This window comes from Elephas maximus, chromosome 3, assembly GCF_024166365.1.
Source record: "Elephas maximus indicus isolate mEleMax1 chromosome 3, mEleMax1 primary haplotype, whole genome shotgun sequence".
NCBI classification, from domain to species: domain Eukaryota; kingdom Metazoa; phylum Chordata; class Mammalia; order Proboscidea; family Elephantidae; genus Elephas; species Elephas maximus.
Window position 1 is genome coordinate 32734575 of NC_064821.1, and position 14694 is coordinate 32749268.

Consider the following 14694-nt stretch of genomic DNA (forward strand, 5'->3'; position numbering starts at 1 on the left):
GATCTGCTTCCATAAAGATTACAGACAAGAAAAATCTACACAGCAGTTTTCCTTTCTAACACATGGGGTCGCGATAAGTCAGAACTGATTCGTAGGCAACAGGTTTTGGTTTTTGGTTTGAGGTTGTGTAGACCCCTGCTTTCTCTAGGTAACTACTTCTTTCTCCCCAGCCACCCCATAGTGGTGGGGGCCAGATTCTGGGAAGAGTGGAGACTGTCCTTGGGGGTGGGTGGGGTGTGGATCCTGCCCTTGAACATGATGTAGCCTCAATCTCAGGGAGCTGCTCCCTTCCGCTAGCCTGGATGCATGCCTTCTGCCTTATCAGGGCCTCCCCAGCTGCCCAAAGTGACCGACCATCTTTTAACCACAACCTGGGCGCGCTGTGTAGGTCTCTCCTTTCTCAGCCTGGGAGTGCACTTGGCCGAGGACGCTTGGCGGACTTCTTCCCGGAGAGGGTGAGGTGAAGCGGTCTCTGAGCTTGACAAGGACGGCCACAACCACTTGGAACCTCGCTGATGCCAGGGACTGAAAGGAAGACCCAGGCACGCCGAGAGCCGGCTCCAGGCGCCCTGTAGGCCCGAGCTGTGGCGGCAGGGGTGGAACGCGGAGGGCTCCACTGCCAGGAGGGTCGCTGCACGCGGGCTGGGCACGAGTTGGGAGGGGCTGGCAAGGCTCCAAAAAGATGGTTTCAGTGGACACTCCCGCCAGAAGGCCAGCTCGGCGCACAGTTGGGGACAGCCTCCTGGGCAATGACGGGGACGTGGGGCCGCAGAGGTGCCAGGGTGGCTTCCAGTGGCGGGCGAACACGGCACCCAGAGTCGTCCCCCCAGGTAGTGGACCGGATCTAGAGAAACCCTCTTCACGGAAGCCCTGTGCCGGGAGCCGGCCTCGGACCGGCCAGTTGACTAAACCCGGTGGTCCACGCTGTCGCCCCGCCCCGAGGGCGGGGCAGGGGCGGGGCCGAAAATTTCCCGGCAGGTGCCGGGGGTGGTGCCCGGCCCTGCTCCAGGAGGCGGTTCTTGGAGTCCAGAGGCGGGTCAGAGAAGCGGGCAGTGCGGGCGACACCTTGGAACCTACGGGCGGCGACTGTGGCCACAGGTGCCGCGCAAGGCACGGTGTCCCAGCTCTGGACATTACAACCCCGGCGTTGGGAACGGAGGCTTCCAAGCTGCTCCCACCACTGGACGCCGAGGCCCCCGGGCCGGAGGGCGGAGCCCTGGAGTCGTCTGAAGAGTGGGGACACGAGCCCCCTGGGCCTAACAGAAAAGTCCCCAGGCCTGCCGCAGAGCAGAACACCGAGGTCCCCAGGCCGGCCGGCGAGGTCCCCAAGCCCTCTGCAGAGCAGGGCGCCAAGACTCCCGAGGAAGACAGCCAAGTCTGCGGGTCACCAGCAGGGCAGGACGCAGAGGGTCCCAGGTCGTCCGCAGCCGGGGGTTCAGAGAACCCCGGGCCGGGCAGCGAAGACCTCGGGCCGTCCGAAGCGCGGAGTGCAGAGGTCTCGGGGCAGTGTCCCCCTCAGGATCCCGAGACCCCTTCTTCGGGGTCAGGCCCGGAAGCCACCCAGCCGCGTTTTCCACTGCGCCCCGAGGCCCGCCCACCGTCCCCAGAGGAGCCGCTCATGGAGACGCCCATCGAGCGCGAAATCCGGCGCAGCTGCGAACGCGAGGAGAGCCTGCGCCGGAGCCGAGGCCTGAGCGCAGGCCGCGCGGGCAGCGAACTCGTCGAGCTGCGCGTGCGGCCAGTGCTCAGCCGGCCAGGGCCCGGCCCCGCGCTCCCGCGCGCCTTGGAGCGCGCGCGGGCGGGCGCGCAGATGCAGCGAGACATCGAGCGGGAGGCCCACCGCCAGGCGGCGCTAGCGCGCTCGGCCTCCCCCGAACCAAGCTCCAGGTCACTGCCGCAGCCGCTCGGCGAGCTCAGGCGATTCTTCGAGGCCGCCGGGGAGCGCGGCCCCTCGTCGTCGGGCGGCTTGGTCCCGCAGCGGCCGCCTGAACCTGAAGGCCCGCGGCGCTCGGCCGCGCAGAGCGGGTGCCTGGTGCTGGCCCGCGCCCCGCAGTTCGCCGAGCTGTCGCTGCTGCGGCAGGAGGTGTGCGAGGTGCGCGAGCGCGAGCGGGAGCTGCAGCGCCTGCGGCGTAGTGTCTATGGCACCGCCAAGTTCAAGGAGCCCGCGCCGAGCCTCACGGGTGAGACGCGGGTGCCAGGATGCCGGGGCCCCCTGGGGCTCCAGCCGCGCCCCCCGACTATCCAACTCCAGTGGCCCCTCCTCTGTCCTTCCGATTCTCGGGGTTCCTGCTCGGGTTGAGACTCCTCAATTCTGTGTCCTGCCCCCTCCTGGGTACTCCACCCCCAACCCCGAGTGGACGACTCCAAGATCCACCTCCCTAGGCTCAGGGATTCAGGTGCCTTCCTCTTCTTTGGATTCCAGAAACCTCTGCCTCGCTTCTGTTATCCTGGGTCCTGTCTCTGAACTTTCGGGCTCCCCCCTCCCTCATGTTTCTGGTTTCCTAGGGCTAGATGGAGGTCTCCAGGTGGAGGAGGGGGGTGAACGCCTATGTATGTTTAAGGGGCACGGCTGGCCTCCTCGGTCCTGGCCGCCACTAGCAGGTGAGAGGAGGGGCAGCCCCGGCTGAGCGCCCCCTTCCGCCGCAGCGAGTACGGGCAACGGAAAGCTGGCGGTGATCTGGCCCCCGCGCAGGAAGGCTTCAGAGAACTGCCTGGAGCAGGTAGGAGCCCCTTACCACCGTGCCCGAGCGCTTGTCGTTCCCCCCTCCCTGCGCACCAGAACGCTGGGTCAGGGAAGGCGCATGTCTACTCCCGCTGAGGCGTCACAACTAAGGCTGGGGCGCCGCCACGGGGTGAAGAGGAGGCAGTGGGCCTGAGTTCCAAACCGCCCCACCCTGAACTGGGCGTCCCCATCGCGGTGCGCGGGTCCCTGAGGCCGGCCTTCCGTCTGGCCCCCTCTCCCCAGGAGGAGCGCAAGCCTTGAGGTTTGAGCAGGCTGGAACCTCCGGAGGAAGGAACCTTCACGTCGGACAACCGGGTCGGGGGTGCCCCAGGAGTGCCCCCGGATTGCGGGGAGGCCTGGAGAGGGTTCAGCTGACCGCAAAGGGAACAATGAAATCGACTATTACATCCTTGAACCTGACTTTATGAAATTGACCAGTCCCTTCTATAAAATTGTTTAGTCCCCTCTGGGAACCTGACCATACCCCCATCCCTGTAAGTGAAACTGTCCAGCCCTTCTCGGCATAACTCTGCAAACCCAACCAACCTCTCCCTCGGGCCTTGACAGAGGGCCAGGGTCACTGCCTCGACTGCCCCCCCCCACTCCCCAATAAAGCCCCTTCTTCCTGGGCAATGCACACTGTTTTCTTCTGGGGCCTCTTCGCCTGGGGTAAGGCCGGAGCGCGGCAGACGAAGGGAGGCCTGAGAAACCCGCGGGAGACGCGGTCCAGTTTGCAGTATTGCGCTTTTATCGCCCTATTGCTCCACCGCCCGCCTCCCTCAGCCGGCCCGGCCCGGCCCGGGTCCTACTGCCCCCTGGCGGCTAGGACGCAAGCTGCGGCGTCCAAGCGCTCACGCCCTTTCTTTCCCCGCCGCGTTGTCAAAATTTATTGGTGCCAGCAGCATGCCCCGAGCTGGGCGCTGGCTAGACAGAGTTGATAAGAGGTTGTTCCTGCACTGAGGACGTAAACAACAGCTGCCCCCCCAAAAGTGGGGGGCTCAAGCTCCTTAGCGGGCATGTTGATAACGTGCCTACAAACCTCCGATGCCTACCGGGGCCAGGCAGATATTGAGAAGGAAATAGGCCCGCTGTGAAGCAATAGGGAGGGGTGGAGTCTGGGGTGTGTTGGAAAACAAATGAGTGAGCTCAGTGGTGCCGGAGCTTCTGCTTTTCAAAAGCAACTGGAAACCCAGCTTTCAAAAGAGAAATCTAGTGAACTTTAAATGATAGTATTAAGAAAAAGCTTTCAAATTGTCGCGCGGGGCGGGGGGGGGGCGTCGGCACAAGCACCACCAGCTTGCAGTAGGGCCTGTGGCTGGCTGTCGATTTGCAAGCCCTGGTTGATTTCTCTGTCCTGGGACAAGGGTTTCAAGGCCCCCTGGATGGGGCTCAAGGGCTCTGTGAATGCCCTAAGTGGTCATATTGGAGGGATGCAGCTGTAGGGTAACAACAGCTTGTTGGAGGTGCACTGAGACCCAGAAGTTTTATAATCACTGCCTAAACTCCTGTTGTTGTTAGCTGTCATGGAGTCAGCCCCTTACTTATAGTGACACTATGCCCTACAGGACTGGATCATTGTGATCTATTAGGTTTTTATTGGCTGATTTTCAGAAGCAGATCACCAGACCTTTCTTCCTAGCCCATGTTAGTCTGGATGCTCCACTGAAACCTGTTCAGCATCATAGCAAAACACAAGCCTCCGCTGACAGACAGGTGGTGGCTGCACATGACGTGCATTGGTCGGAAACTGAACCCAAGTCTCCATGGAAGGCAAGAATTCTACCACTGAGCTGCCACTGATCTCTGTTTAAACTCCTGGATCTGTCCAACTCTGTATGTCCTGGGCCTAGCAATAGTGCCTGACCCTGCACAGGGCAGAAAATGGCTAATGAAGGATGAATGAATAAAACAGAAAATGGAAAAACTCACACAGCACTGCACCAGGAGCAGCTCAGCCCAAGGGCCTGCCCCCTGGCCCCATCATCAGCACACTGACCACATGCTTGACCATGACATTGCGATGTCTGGAGTGAAGGGCAGGGAAGAGCCAGGGTTGCCAAGGGGAGAAATAGAAATACCCAGGACCTATTCTTAATTCCCAAAAGGGGAGCTAAGAACTAAGCACGTGGAGAGTTGAACAAGAGAAACATGAGGTGTAGACAGGACTACAAGTACAGCCTAGGAGTCTCTAACTTTGTTGTTGTTGTGTGCCCTCTAGTTGATTGATTCAGAGTGACCCAATATGACAGAGTAGAACTGCAAATTAGGGTTTCCTAAGCTGTAATCTTTATGGGAGCAGATTGCCAGGCCTTTTCTTCTAAAGAGCCGCTGGTGGTTTTGAACCCAGACCTTTCTGTTAGCAGCTGAGCACTTAACCATTGTGCCACTAGGGCTCCTTTTTATTTAATATCACCTGAGGATCCGGAATTAGAATCTGAAGGTGGGGACTTAGCATCAGTGTTTTTTAAAGCTTCCCACGTGGTTCTGACTTGCAGCCAAGTTTGAGAACCATGCTATAGACCAGCGCAAAATGCAGTGCTTGGACCAGCTGTATCAGCATCACCTGGGAACTTGTTAGACATGCACATTCTCGGGCCTCACCCTCGAGCTAGAACAAACCACGTGATTCTGATGCACGGTAAAGTCTGAGAATCATGGTTGTAAACAGTTTTCGTGCAACGACACCCAGGAAATCAAGTCTGTTTCCTTCCCCTCTCAGTATTGCCACACCCACCGGAAACTTTAGCCTTAAGTGCCCTGTGGATTTGTCTTAAATGAGACAGTCTAAAGCAGTGCTGCAGATAGACTGAACGGAAATGTGTTAAGTGTAAAATCCACACTAGATTTCAAAGACTTAGTTTTTTTTTTTAAGGAAAATATCTCAACTTTTTACATTGATTACATGTTGAACTATTTTGGACATAGTGGGTAAAATAAAAATATTAAAATAAATTTGACCTTTTTTTTTTTTTAAATGAGGCTACCAGAAAATTTGAAATTACGTATATGGTTCGTTTTATATTTCTAGTGGAAGACGCCGATCTAAATAGTCTTAAGCCGCGGAAAAGTCACAGGGACTACCTCAAATCACTATCAGGAAGCTTCAGAATCCTTTTGAATTCATTCATACCTGGACTGGGCACTAAAAATTCCACGATGTAGTCAGAAATTGTCACCAGAAGACCCCGTAAAAGAGCAAGAGCTTTGGTGTCCAATCCTGGCGTCACCACTTTCTAGCTGATGATTCACTTTACCTCTTACCTCCGTTTTCCTCATCTGTAAAATGAGGCTGATGATAACACTACGTGCCAGGGACTATTAGGCAGGCAAGTGCTTTGGTCAAAAGCATAAGGGCAGGGCTCTAGGTCTCCCCTCCGACTTTAAAAATGTCGCGGGGAGTGGGGGAAGAGACCAAAGCGTCCCTTCGTAATATCCAGTTCAGGAATAACACTGAAACCTTTCGGTGTGGCTTTGGACAGGTGAGTTCACCTCTCTCAACCTGGGTTTCCTATCCAGTCCAAAGTTGGGGTGAGGCTTAGGGATCCCAAGTTGGAATATCTTACAGCACTCTCACACCCTCGCCGTGCCCGGGAGACCCTGCGGCGGGACAGCGACGTGCAGGGCTTCATAACCCAAAAGCTGGAGCAGGAAACTAACCTCAGCCCTTCGGAAACTGATCTCAGGCGCTGTCCTGAGGCACGTCGGGAAATGAAGTCTTTTGCGGTAGGAAAGAAATCACTTCTGGGTCAAAGTATAAAATGGGCGTGGCTATAGCTCCCACCACCCCGCAGTAGGCGTTGAATTTTCTGGTTACCCGAAACTCGGCAATTTTCTGACTTCCGGTTGTTGACTGGCGCCGCTACTCTCTTTTTTGCCTCAGGTGCACCGTTACGCATGCGCCAGGCTCATGTCCGCCTATCCGCCTAATTTACTACTAAAAACCACATCTCCCAGAAGGCCATGCGAGTGGGCGGGACCTCCCCCGCCCCAACGGGAGGGACACGGCGCTCATAGCAGACGCCGAGCCTCTAACCTCTTTCTTTTATTTAACACGAAACTGGCGTGTCCACCATACCCAGGGCCTCGCGACCGTGGTTGACCCAGTACCGACGGGTTAGTTCGGCTTGACCCTTTGAAGGGAGAGGCCGAGAGGCACTAGGAGAACGAGCGAGCCCCCGCCCTGCCCCCTCTCCTGGAGTTTGGAACTGTCAAGCTCCAGCTCCCACCCCGTCCCCCAGTTCAAGATCCGTGAGCGGCCCACGCCGCGGCCGCGCTCGGAGGCCGGGCAGTGCCTGCCTGGCCAGTGAGGATCTGCACCAGCAAGTCAGTGGCCAGCATGTGCGACGGCTCCTCGAAGCCGATGGTCAGCAGCTGCTGGTAGTCTCCAGGCGGCTGCGGGCACAAAATCCTGGGAGCCAGAGACAGACAGGCCCAGACGTGAGCGCCCCCTGCCCCTTGGGAGCCTCTCCCTTCAAGCCAGAGGCTAATGCTAAAAGAGGCCTTGTTTCAGCTGAGGGTCGGAAAACCTTGGGGAAAAGTTGTTTCCTTGTTGATGAGAAACCTAGAGGGGCCTGGCTGGGGGAAGCTGCCCTGACCCCACCAGTTACTCAGCTAGCTGTGTATCCTTGGGCAGATATCTTAATCTCTCTGAGCACCGGTTTCTTTCTCTGTAAAATGGGTCTAGTAGTCTGGACCTCAATGGGTTGTTATGTGATTCTGCATAAAACAAGGGCACAATAAAATGCTATCTTTATTATCAAGGGAAGCCAATTAAGGTGTTGGGGGAGGTAGATGATCTTTGAGGGGCTTTTGCCCCTCCCCCTAGAGCCCAAACCTATCTTGCCATTGCCCTTACTCCTACCATGAATAAAGGTCGTCGTCGACTGGTCCTAGGGGCACCCATCGGCCAATGGACCACAGCTTCTGGATCTGGGCGCAGGAGTTGACTGGACTCTTGCCTGTGTCTTCCCATGTGTCTCGATAGCACAGGAAGTAGCTGGGAGTTGAGACGGTAGCAATTAAAAGTTATCAGTTTCCTAGCTTTTTCTGTTGAGGGCTTTGGTTTTGGAGGTGAGGTGGAAACTTATCAGAAGTTGTCCTGAAGTTCTAAGGTAGGGCAGTGTCTCAACATGGAGAACTTTTTTCCCTGCCAGCCTGCTTTTGAGATGAGGACTCTTATTTTGATGGGCAGATGGGTTAACTTACAAAAAAGATGGGGATGGCCTTTCAAAGCCCTTGGTTTCCTGGTTGGCTTTTCACACTTGGTGGTAGTGGTTTAGAGGCGCATATCTGCATTCTGCATAGGAAGGAGGACACTTTAATTTTGGCAGGGGGACTCACTAATCCACATGGGAATCTTGCCCCCAGCTGCTGGGCTCTGGGGTGGTCTCCAGGTTCCAGCGCATTTTCTTGTAGAGGTAGCGGGGGAAGCGGCTGGCAGTGTAGGCGGCTGGGGCACAGTATCTGAAGATGGACACCTCATGGGAAGGGCTGATGGAGAACCTCCCGCAGAAGAAACAGGAGATGCTGGCAGGAGATGGAAGAGTGAAGAAGGAGGGTGGGCTCAGACCTGCTGCCTCCTCCCTCTTTCCTACCCTTTTACCTCAGGGGGTCAGTCTCCTCCAGGTCCACCAACCCAAAGGAGGCATACATGAGGACCAGCTGTTCTAGGCGCAGGGTCAGCTGTTGGGAGATCTCCAACAGCTGCATGGAAGAGGAGGCATCATGAGATCAGCTGCCTTGCCAGGAGCACTGCCCGCCCCCCCCAGGCCTGGGACTGTGTGAGGAAAGGGCTGTGGGGCCCAGAAAACCTGCTTCACACACCCCTTTTCGAACCAGCTCCTGCAAGGTTCCATAGATGGGGGGCACACTCCGCGCAGCCGCCTCCAGGTACAGGAAGTAGGGCTCACACATCTTTAAGAAGGTGGGCATGGCCTTTGCCAGCTGTTCCTTCTGCACTCGGTCCCTGCTGGAGAGAGAAGGGGAACTTTGCCTGAGGTCCTTCACCCCCCTAATTTCTCCCATGTGCCCCACCACTTATATTCCTGGCCTGGACCCCCATCATGAAATCCCCCAATGCCAGGCCTTCTTCCAGCAGCACTTGTCTCAAAACCTACACCTGACTGACACACCACACTCTCCTCTGGGATTTACGCTGAAATTTGAGAACCACGGCCCCAATAATTACCTTTTCCCTGGTCATGTAATCAGGTTATTCTTTGGGGTATCAAACTGGTTACCCGCGGGCTGCATCTTGCTCAGACGCGTTTTGTTTAGCCGGCGCAGAGTTAAAAATCTGAGGTGACATTTACAAACTGGGAGACAAAGTCCTGGAGATTTGGCAACACAAGGTGCACGCTGCCTCAGGAGAGTAATTCGAGGTTGCCCCACACCCCTAATTCTATCCAATCCTCCTCTCTTACCCACAGCAGTTTCCTAATCCTGCCAGCTTCATTTACTGCCTCTGCCTGGCTCCACCTGGCTCTTTGTGCTTTTGAGTTTGCGACCCTGGTGCTTGTGGCTAACCCATTTACCCTCCGGTCTTCCGAGTCTCCTCACCCATCACCTAGAGTCCCGTCCAGCATCACCTGTAGAGCAGGTAGCTCTGGAAATCATCTGCCTTCTTCAGCAGGTAGCGAAGCTGTTCGGTGATGGGCCTGAACATGGTGTCCAGGGGTAGGCAAGCAGGAGCCGGCCCGGGGGCCGGAGTCAGAGGTTCTGGGGACGGTGTGGAGGCAGGGGCCTCAGGCAGCGGCCCCTGAGCGTCCTCCGGCTCCAGATCAGCGGGGTCCGCAGGCCTGTCAAGGGGAGTAGACCACGAGGGGTCTCCACAGGGCGGCGCCCCGGGTTCCAAGTCCTCCAACGGTGGCGTTTCCCCAGGACCCGGGAGTAGCGGCCCCAGGAACCACTGCTTTGTAGCCATCGCGCTGAGGGCGGGAGCTCTCTAAAGCGCCTCCGCGCACCTTGGCCGCGGGTTCGACCCCGCCCCAGGAGCTCCGGGAGTCTCGGAGACTCAGTCTTGCCTAGGTTTGGAGCGCGGCCCCCTCCAACTCGCCCCTGCCTCGACCTCTTAGCCGGGGCCGCGCCGCGTCTAGGGAGTTCGCCTCATTTGAATTTCAACACGCGGGAGGGGCGCGCAGCTCCCGGCCGCTCTGCGCTCCCGCGGGGCCCCGCGCACACGCGCTCTCCCCGGCACCGGCCGTCGACCTTGGCCAGGACTGGCGCGGCCATGTCCTGGAGGTGTGGCTGGGGACTTTTTCTCGTGGAGGCAGTTTCCTAGGGAAAAGGGATCTCTTAACGTGTGTCCAAACCCCCGGCGCAGGTATAGAGGATGTCCAGACCCCACCTCCAGACACTGACTTCCCAGGCCCTGGAACTTGTATTTTTTAAACGCCAATGGAGTTGAGAAACTGCCTTAAAATTTAGTAGGGACTTCTAAAGTATTAGCTGGTACTACTACCAAGAATAAAAATCTTCACTTGGCCCAATCTCTTCTGTTCCTTTTATGCAGCAGATGAAAGGCCTAGAGACCCTACCGTGGTCCCAGAATATACTTCTGCCCCCATTACTTGTACACTGGATTCTCTGTAGCATGCAAAGGCCGATACGCAAATAGCTGTTAGATCAAATGCACTAATTACATTTGAAGCCTCTGGGTAAAGAACTCAGGTTCCCTGGGTGGTGCAGTTTGCTCTCAGCTAACCAAAAGGTTGTCAATTGGAATCCAGCCAGTGGTGCCACAGAAGAGCCTGGCAAACTACTTCTGTAAGATTACAGCCACTGAAAACCCTATGGAGTGTTTTATTAACACACACAGGGTCACCAAGTTAGAATCAGTTCAGTGACACTGGGTTTGGTTTTTTGGTTTGGGTAAAGAATGCACAGTGGTTAATCAAAAGGTGGGCAGTTCCAATCTACCAGCCACTCCTTGGAAATCCTCTGGGGCAGTTCTACTCTCTTCTATAGTCGCTGGGAGTCAGAATTGACTCCAGGGCAATAGGTTTCTTAAAGAATGCAGACAGGTGTCACCCCCTGCCCTGTGTGACCTTGAGCAAGTATCTAAAACTGAGCTAGTTGCCTCATCTATAAAATGGTTTTGATGAGCTCTCTCCTCATGGGGCTGCTGAAAGGATGACTGACAAAAGACTTGTAATGGACCGCTAGTCACTCAAAAAACTTTTGAGTACCTACTGTGTGTCAGGCACTATCTGGACGGTGAGGGAAAATGTCACAGAACAAAGCCGATACCCCTGCCCTCCTGGAGGGACTACTATTATATCCCATTCACTATGCTGCCTCCCTCCGCAAACATCACTGTCCTTATCCTAGGCTCTACTGGTAGGCTGGTGGCTCTTCAGTTGCCTCCTCCCCCAACCCATTCATAAAATGGACTCCCTGGCATTTTTTCTTTTCCTTTTTTTTAAAATTTTTATTTAAAAAACCTTCGGTGCAATATTAAAAAGCAATACAGCCAGCTGGAGCGACAATGACAGAAGAAAAGGCGGTGGGGAAGACCCAGAGACCCTACCCCAGCTGTTCACAGGGCCTGGAGGCCAGGGGCAGATGGGGAAGGGACGTGGGTGGTGGGGAAGAGAAGGCAGGCCACCCACCCACCAAAATGAACAGGCAGAAAAAGACATTTATATAGGAAACATCTGGCTGAACCGAGTAGGATCTTGGGGAGATGGGAAGCCCCCATTTTCTTTCATAAATGTCCTGGGGTGGGGAGGCTGGCCTCCTGAGATGAAATGGGCAGGCCCTGTCCCACCCCACACCCCAACACAGAGTCCAAGATGTGCTGGGGGCAGATATGAGGGCTGGCGAGGGGACATAAGGAGATGACTAGGGAAGGTGCCCCCTCAGTAGAATCTGTCATGAGGGCTAAGGGTGTCCCCGTCCAGAAGCTCCTGGACTCGGGGGTCTTGGGGTGAGACAGGGGCTGGAATGGGTGGGGGAAAGGGTGAGGCTGGGCACTCAGCCTAGAAAGCCATCGGGGTCGTCATCTTCAAAGTGGCCTTGTTGCAGCACCTTGATGTGGTGCTCGTAGATTTTCAGGGCTGGGCCGAGGCGGATGGACAGGCCGGTCAGCACGTCCGTGCGCTGCATGAGCAACAAAGACTTGCCGTCGATTTCCTGGGTGGGAGAGAGACAGAGCTAAGTCAGAGCAGGCGCCTACTGAGGTCCTCGGAGAGTCAGGCCTCCAGGCCAGGAGCTCACCTGCTCTTGGAAAGCCGTGGCTTGTTCAGGGAAGCCAGCTTCAGTGAAATACTCCACCACGTCCATTACGGTCCACTCCACGGGGTCAGCAGGTTTCTCCTTGCGCCCAGAACTGCATCAAAATGGAGCAGTGAACAGCGATGCCCCCTCTGGTTCTGTTTCATACCCCTGAACAGCACCCCATATCTCAAATGTTCCAACTTACGGACAGCCAAAGGGGGTCCCATCAGCCCCAGGTAGAGCTGGTTTTCCTGGTGGCAAAGGCACAGGGGACGGGGAATCTGGCCCGGTGGCAGCAGAAGCTGGGAAAGCAAAAGCACCATCTGTGGCTTTGTCTTGGGGGTGTATTTTTTCTCTCCTGGCACTACCCCCACTCACAGGCATCCTTACCTGATCCCCCTTCCTTATTCATTGCGGCCATACAGAAGGCCTGGCGGGTGCCACTGCCCAGGGCTGGCCCGCGCCCTTCATCTTGGCCCTGGTGGGGTCCACAGAGCGTCCACTCCTTGACCCTCTCCTTGCCACTCTGAGGGCCCCGCTCGCCATTAAGCTGGTGGTGCTGGGCACCTGCAGGACGGTCACCCTCAGGCACCTCAGAACCCTCTGACACATCGTCTTCATCATCATCTTCTTCCTCATCATCTTCTTCCTCTTCTTTCTCAAGCGCCCGTTCTTCTCCACCTCTCTGGGGCCAGGGAGACAGGCACTCAAGGTTAATAATAGCTGTTCTAACGCTGCACCCAGAGCCTGGGCTCCAGGATTGAGTCGCGTGCCCAACGCCACCTTTAATAACAACACTGACTAACTTTTACACATTCACTCCGTGCCAGGCCCTGGATTAATAAAGCTGTCTGCAGCCAAATCTCACCAAACTTGCTCAACAACCCCAAGGGGTCGCTACTGTTATTAAGCCGCGTTTGCAGCAGAGTAAACTGAGGTCCGAGAATATTTAGTTACTTGCCAAGGTCACCACACACCGAGCCCGCAGGGAAGGACCTAAAAGCCTCAGCCACCCCATCCCTCTTGGGACTCGAGCCTCAGCCACCAACTTCGCCCGCACCTGCCCACCACCTCGCGCCGCGCCCCCGCTCCCCGGCGCGCTCACCTTGCTCCGCGACGCGCGGGCGCTGGCGGCCGGCGGCGCCCGTCCGGGCCTGTCCCCGCGAGGCAGCGCTAGCGCTCCGAGGCGGGTGCGCTCCAGGCGGCCCCGCGCTGCCGCCTCCTCCTCCAGCAGCCCCTGCACACGGCCGCGGGTCAGACGGCCGCCGGCGCCGCCGCTACCTCCGAGGTAGCGCACGACTTCCCGCAGGCTCACGGGCCGCGCCGGGCCGCTGGCCCGCGTCGCGCCCCCCTCCGGCGGCGGCTGTGGCTGCGGCGGCGGCTGCTGCTGCTGTGGCGGCGCCGGCGGCTGTGGCGGCGGCGGCAGCGGCGGCTCCCGGGCGGGGACGGCGGGCGGGGGGGCGCGGCGCGGGCCGGCCGGGGGCGCCACCGCCGGGGGCGCGGCGGGCGCGGGCGGCGGCGCGGCCAGGGGCGCGGCCCTCTGCGCGCGGGGGCCCGGCTGCACGGGGCCAGGCGAGGGGGGCGCTGTGGCGGCCGCGGCCGCGCGGGGCGCCCGGGCCGGGGCGGCGGCGGCGACGGGCGCGGGCGGCGGCGGTGGTGGGGCGGGCGTGGGCGGCGGCGGCGCGGCGGCGGCGGGGCCCCCGCGGGGGGCGCGCGGCGGGGCCGGCGGGGTGGCTCCGCGCCGGGGCGGCTGGACGCGCGCCGCGTTGCGGTACGAGATGCTCCCCTTGTAGCTGACCCGGAGCACGGCGCGCTGCTGGATCAGTTTCTCGAGCTCGGCGCGCGTGCGCTCGGGCTCCGGGCCGTGCCGCCGCCGCACCATCCGGCAGATGCGCTCCAGGTCCGGCCGCGCCTTGCGCGAGCGCAGCGAGTCGATGGTGTCCAGGATCCACTCTTGGTAGTGCGGGGACGCGGCGGACGACGAGGCGGCGGCCGCCGTGGTGGCGGCCGCCGCCGTCTCTGGCGGGGGTAGGGCCGGGGGCCCCGCCATGCCTCCCGCCCGGCCCGGCTGCACCGTGCGCGCTGCCTCCCTCCCAGCGCGGCGCCCCCCTCCCCGGCTTCCCTCCCTCCGCCGCTGCCCGCCTCCTCTGCCTCCCCCCCGGGGGGCGCAGCGCCTCGGCGGAGCGGCGGCGGCGCTGCTGTTTCTTTGCGAAAAAAAGAGAGAGAGGGAGCGAGAGAGAGAGAGAGAGAGAAAAAAACAGTGAGAGAGAAAGAAAAGAGAGAAAAAAATATGCACACACTCACTCACTCGCACGCACGCACACACAGCCCCGCTTCTACTGAGCGCGCGCGGGGCCGGGGATGCGAGGGAGGAGGGGAGCGCGGCGCGGCCGGCCCCTCCCCGCCGCCGCCGCCGCCGCCGCCGCACGCGCGCCCTGCGCCCGGGACACTCCGGCCCCCCTTCCTTCCCTCCCTCCCCCTTCCCCGCCGCCCGCCTTCCTCCCTCCCACCCCCACGCGCCGCTTTTAAGGTGGAGCCCGGGCCCCCCGCCCGCCCCTTTACCCTGCGCTCTTGCTCACTCCGGCTCGCTCCGGCCCCCCCTTACAACTCCCGCGCGCTTTTTAAGGAGGCGCCGCGGAGTTGGCGCCGGGGCGGGGGCGGGGGAAAGCGGCGGGCGGGGGAGGGGGAGGGGAGCGCCGGGGGGAGGGGATTGGGGGCGGGCGGGGCGTGCGGGCGGCGCTCGGCCGCCCTCCAGC

The 14694-nt window shown here is 59.0% G+C and overlaps 3 protein-coding genes across 5 annotated transcripts; 1 reads left to right on the forward strand and 2 right to left on the reverse strand.

The window, feature by feature from the left end:
• Positions 1 to 1008: 1008 nt before the first annotated feature.
• On the forward strand, positions 1009 to 3371 carry MISP3 (MISP family member 3). 2 transcript variants are annotated; one of them, XM_049877153.1, is made up of 3 exons: positions 1010 to 2180; positions 2647 to 2720; positions 2966 to 3371. In XM_049877153.1, the coding sequence occupies exons 1-3, from the start codon at positions 1619 to 1621 to the stop codon at positions 2981 to 2983; spliced, it is 654 nt and encodes a 217-aa protein (XP_049733110.1). In that variant the 5' UTR covers positions 1010 to 1618; the 3' UTR covers positions 2984 to 3371. The 2 variants fall into 2 exon arrangements, 1 of the variants encoding a protein (XP_049733110.1); XR_007516481.1 differs by having other exon boundaries at positions 1009 to 2720; positions 2966 to 2991.
• Positions 3372 to 6961: 3590 nt separating this feature from the next.
• Positions 6962 to 9644, reverse strand: C3H19orf67 (chromosome 3 C19orf67 homolog). Its single transcript, XM_049877150.1, has 6 exons — positions 9310 to 9644; positions 8546 to 8690; positions 8325 to 8425; positions 8063 to 8248; positions 7584 to 7718; positions 6962 to 7130 (listed from the first exon to the last, which is right to left on the reverse strand). Exons 1-6 carry the CDS (start codon positions 9642 to 9644, stop codon positions 6962 to 6964), a joined length of 1071 nt encoding a protein of 356 aa, XP_049733107.1.
• A 1492-nt stretch (positions 9645 to 11136) lies between these two features.
• Positions 11137 to 14578, reverse strand: SAMD1 (sterile alpha motif domain containing 1). 2 transcript variants are annotated; one of them, XM_049877133.1, is made up of 6 exons: positions 14501 to 14578; positions 13044 to 14142; positions 12329 to 12623; positions 12144 to 12240; positions 11939 to 12050; positions 11137 to 11854 (listed from the first exon to the last, which is right to left on the reverse strand). In XM_049877133.1, the coding sequence occupies exons 2-6, from the start codon at positions 13986 to 13988 to the stop codon at positions 11696 to 11698; spliced, it is 1608 nt and encodes a 535-aa protein (XP_049733090.1). In that variant the 5' UTR covers positions 13989 to 14142; positions 14501 to 14578; the 3' UTR covers positions 11137 to 11695. The 2 variants fall into 2 exon arrangements, with proteins under 2 accessions (XP_049733090.1, XP_049733089.1); XM_049877132.1 differs by lacking the exon at positions 14501 to 14578 and having other exon boundaries at positions 13044 to 14345.
• Between the last annotated feature and the right edge of the window lie 116 nt (positions 14579 to 14694).

Excerpts from the sequence above, each read along its gene's own strand:
- MISP3 (XM_049877153.1), top strand. The coding sequence starts at position 1,619 with ATGGAGACGCCCATCGAGCGCGAAATCCGGCGCAGCTGCGAACGCGAG. Across the intron at positions 2,181-2,646 it reads GCCCGCGCCGAGCCTCACGG|CGAGTACGGGCAACGGAAAG; the intron begins GTGAGACGCGGG and ends CTTCCGCCGCAG.
- C3H19orf67 (XM_049877150.1), bottom strand. The coding sequence starts at position 9,644 with ATGGCTACAAAGCAGTGGTTCCTGGGGCCGCTACTCCCGGGTCCTGGG. Across the intron at positions 7,719-8,062 it reads CAAGATTCCCATGTGGATTA|CTACTTCCTGTGCTATCGAG; the intron begins GTGAGTCCCCCT and ends CTCAACTCCCAG. Across the intron at positions 7,131-7,583 it reads GACGACGACCTTTATTCATG|GATTTTGTGCCCGCAGCCGC; the intron begins GTAGGAGTAAGG and ends TCTGGCTCCCAG.
- SAMD1 (XM_049877133.1), bottom strand. The coding sequence starts at position 13,988 with ATGGCGGGGCCCCCGGCCCTACCCCCGCCAGAGACGGCGGCGGCCGCC. Across the intron at positions 12,051-12,143 it reads GGGACCCCCTTTGGCTGTCC|TTCTGGGCGCAAGGAGAAAC; the intron begins GTAAGTTGGAAC and ends ATTTTGATGCAG. Across the intron at positions 11,855-11,938 it reads CCACGGCTTTCCAAGAGCAG|GAAATCGACGGCAAGTCTTT; the intron begins GTGAGCTCCTGG and ends TCTCCCACCCAG.